The 4243-nt window shown below is 35.6% G+C and overlaps 1 protein-coding gene across 1 annotated transcript; it reads left to right on the top strand.

Moving 5' to 3' along the window:
* Nucleotides 1-1379: 1379 nt before the first annotated feature.
* LOC113525605 (uncharacterized) lies at nucleotides 1380-3166 on the top strand. Its single transcript, XM_026912163.3, has 4 exons — nucleotides 1380-1463; nucleotides 1591-1914; nucleotides 2066-2158; nucleotides 2339-3166. The coding sequence occupies exons 1-4, from the start codon at nucleotides 1412-1414 to the stop codon at nucleotides 2485-2487; spliced, it is 618 nt and encodes a 205-aa protein (XP_026767964.3). The 5' UTR covers nucleotides 1380-1411; the 3' UTR covers nucleotides 2488-3166.
* Nucleotides 3167-4243: the final 1077 nt, after the last annotated feature.

Consider the following 4243-nt stretch of genomic DNA (forward strand, 5'->3'; position numbering starts at 1 on the left):
CTGCTTCTAGGCTTGTTTGGGGGCGGGGCTCATAATCTCAGGTTTCTGTCACACAGAGGAATTAATTCTGAGCCATGGATCACTTCTGCAATTCCATACATCACTTATGCATGTACAACTTTGATGGAGGTTCATCCTTTTATTGTTTTTTTTCAAATAGTTTCATTTGGTACAAGCACTCAAGCAACATGTCATCATGGAGGAATCCCTGCAAATGAGGAGCTGTTCTGGTGTAAGAAGATTTTAGCCACGGAGGCCGACATGAGACGTGTGTATTTTTTAATGCTCTCTGTACAAACACTCACAGCACAAGGGTGAGCTCATTACAGTAAAGTTGCTCCAGTCCTAGCAAAGTGTGGTTTTATTTATCAATAAGGTGTTCTGTCTCGTCCACTGACAATAACAAGTGAAACGTACTTCAAAGGCGTCAGTTAGTAATTGGAGTTACACAAGCATAAATCACACACTACATTCATTCATGCTTATATTATAAATGCTGGGACTTAGCTAGAAATACTAAGTACTTAACTACTGTGACTAATTTACATGTCAAATGCTGTTAATGTCATGAAATAACACTGAACAAGAAACTTAAAAGGGTGAGTGCATTGATGTGATTAGAAAGTTAATTAACACATGAAATGTGTGGCTTTGATAGATGGTAACAACGGGTCGTTAAATATATAATTTAATGATCGATGGTAAAGCCCGTTGTGTAGAAACTCTAGTGTGTGTATATGCAGGGTTTTAAGGTAACCACCAAGCTCGTTGAGTAAAAAAGCTGTCACTCTTCTTTTTATAATTAAATGTAAAAACTATACATTTTTATGCACACTTTCTCATTAACTGCTGTATGCAACAGCTTTTTAAAAAGAAATGAAGAAAGAAAAAAAACTTTTCTACTTTAAACCTTTCTAGGGTCTACATCTTAAATAATACAGATGAGATTTTTCCCTCAAGTGTCTGATGTTTACTGTAAAACCCTGTATAAACGCTCACTCCAGTTTCTACCTTAGACAAATGATTTGTGAAAGGACCATACTGAAACTGTACTGCGTCCCGCTCCCCCACAGCGGGATTACACATTATTCCTCTTTGGGGTTGTTAGATCTGCTGACCTAAAAGCACTTCATTAAACTTCTTCTATCAGAGAGGTTCCAGCACACAGGACTGCTAGAGCTCCAGTAGATCATATCTGTAAAGTCATGTGACTCATCACAGCATCAGAATAGACAAGAATTCACTGTCAGCTTCACATCTCATTACAGCTAATGGACCAATCAAATCAGTCCACAGCTTCAAAACATCCAATCAGGTGTGAGTCTGGACCTGGTTTTCTACTGAATGCACAAGTTCCCCACCTCACTTTGTCTAAACAGGTTCATTACCTCACTTTGTCTAAACAGGAACGATGATCACACTCTTTGTCGCTCTTTACTCTCTGCTTTGTCTCTTCACAGCTGGTCAGTAACATTCTGAAAACTTTCATTTAAAATGTACATATATGTAAATTGTACAAATATGTAATATTACATATTTAACTCATTTACTTACATCATTAAACATTAAATATTAAACACTTTTTTACAGTAAAAACTTCTGACATCAAAGAGCTTCACGTGAAAACAGTAAAGCGTGGAGAAAATGTAACTATGGAGTGTAACTTTAACATCAAAAACAAAGATAATTTAGTTTGGTACAGACAGAGTTTTGGAAAATTGCCTCAGTTTTTAGCAAGACCATACAGGAACACTTTGGGCTACAAATTTGATGAGGGATTTAAAGATAGCCGCTTCAGTATTACTGTAAATGACCATAAGTTTGATCTCAACATTAATGAAGCGATAGACGATGATGACGATTCGGAGGGAAGTGCACTAGAGTTCACATCTGGAACACGTCTGCAATTTGAAGGTAAACAGTTTTACTCTGATAACCTGCTAATTCCAGATCAACACTTTAACCAGAATTATGTGTACATATGCATTAAATGCTGAATATTTCACATTATTCATATTTAGTATCATTTCTGTTTATTTGCTGCTTTTCCAATTTATTTGTAAAGGTAAAGAGATGAAACCCCATCCTACACTTGGAACGGTTAACAAGAACACAGACTCTGTTACACTCCAGGGTTCAGACAGCAGCGATGGAAAAGGTAAGAGTTTTGACCAAATAAGCTACCTTTCACTTTCTGTAACAGAATCTTCTCTAGTTAAAACCTTTTCCTGTTAATAAATCATACAATATTGTAAAGTATAAATACGTAAAGTATGTACTCCATTATGTACTTTAGCTCCTGATGTTTTTTTTAAAACAATTTTATTTTTCCATACAGGTTACAGTTGTACTGATCAGATGCATGTGCTGTTCTCGCTCTCCATTGTTAGAGTTCTTGCCTTCATGATTATTGTCTTTCCAATAATCCTCCTTGTTTTCAAATTAAGATCAAATTATAAATTCAAATACAAATGGAATAAATGCTGATTTAAGAAAATAATGTGTTAGATTTAACTAGAGCTAATTGCTTATATTGGCTGTATACTGGAATGATTTTGGTCTAACTGTAATGTGGAGGTATTTACCAGCTGTACTTAAAGCTGCATTTAAGAGCTCCTGAGTGGCGCAGTAGAAAATCGTTCTCCCTATCATCTCGAGCTCTAATCCCAACGATGCCACAACTATCTGTGGCTTGGAGTCCAAGAAAGCATAATTGGCCATGCTCTCGTGGAGGGAGGGACATACTCTCTCTCCCCTGTCAATCACATCATCACTATCCAATCATGGGCATCTGTGAGTGTGTTATTCTGCACCCTGATGTTGCATGAGCAGCACTTCAAAAAGATGCAGCTGGCTGGCTTCACATGTCTCAGAGATAGCACATGATAGCCTTCACCCTGCCTGGTTGGTAGCTGTTGTGTGATAGGGGAGACCTAACTGGAGGGAGGGAATTGCTCATGAACAAATTAGAGAGGAAGTCATGAAAAAAAAAACTGCATTTAATAAAATAAAATCTAAAGTGAATATACAATGCAGTAGTCCTCTTTATTTATATGATTTTTTTATAACTTCAAAGATAACATCATATTTTTCACATCACAACATGCACATGTTTGTGAGCCCAGGGAGGTGTATTAGACATATCACATACAAATTAACAAAATGATGTCCCTCAATGTGTAATAAAATGAATCACACTGTAAATCATGTAAAATAAAAAAAGAAATGAAAATAACTTGCCACTTCATCTGTCATTAATATACTTTTTTAAATCCCATTTTAATATTTAGTATCTGGAATGTAATTTCAGCTTAAGCAGTCAAAACTCATCAGTAACATAACAATAATAAATAATAATAATAAAAACAGCAAATCAATGAACATAAAGTGATGTAGGTCAAAGAATTCTTCCATGTGAAGGCAAACCTGCAATTATAAGCCCCGCCCCAAATGAGCCCAGAATCAGTGCTGGGTTTCAAAGCACTCTTGAAGCATTTGAAGAAGTTCTACTGGCTGCAGCAGCACTTTCTCACATCACACAATACTTTCACTTTAACAGAAATAACACTGTGTTTTCATGACTCAGACTTAAGCGTTTTAGCTAGAAGCTCACACTGACATGATGCAAGATAAGTTCAACAATCTAAATGTCTTTATGTTAGAAGTAAACACTACAGCACGGGTCAGGAAGCTATCAAAATCAAGCGAAAGAAACAATCATTAACAATCTGATGTTTTCAGCTCTTAAAACATTTCTTGTAAGTATATATGTTTAAATGACAAGTATCAATATTCATAGTGTATTTTTAATGGTAAACATTAAAAGGAAATTATATATTTTATGACTTGTTCTACCATCTATCAAAGCCACAAGTTTCATGTGTCAATTAACTTTCTAAAGACCAATGCCCAATTGCCTTTTTAAGGTTTTTATTCCACGTTATTTCATAACATTGACAGCATTTGATTTTCTTTGTAATTTTACATTTTTATTTTACATTTCTTATGAACGTAAGCATTATAACGTATGGATACGATATCATTACAACAGATGGTGGAATCAGTGAAAGTCGCAGGTAAAGTTTCTTTATTTTTGTAATGACAAACAAATCCAAAACGAGAAGCAGGGTCAAAGTCAACAAACAGGCAGAAGTCAGGAGATGTGCAAACAGAGTTACTTGGGCAAGAGACAAAGACATAAACCAGAATCCAGAAATGTAGCCATAACCATAAACACTAGAGC

The sequence above is a fragment of the Pangasianodon hypophthalmus genome, chromosome 19, assembly GCF_027358585.1.
Source record: "Pangasianodon hypophthalmus isolate fPanHyp1 chromosome 19, fPanHyp1.pri, whole genome shotgun sequence".
Lineage (NCBI taxonomy): Eukaryota > Metazoa > Chordata > Actinopteri > Siluriformes > Pangasiidae > Pangasianodon > Pangasianodon hypophthalmus.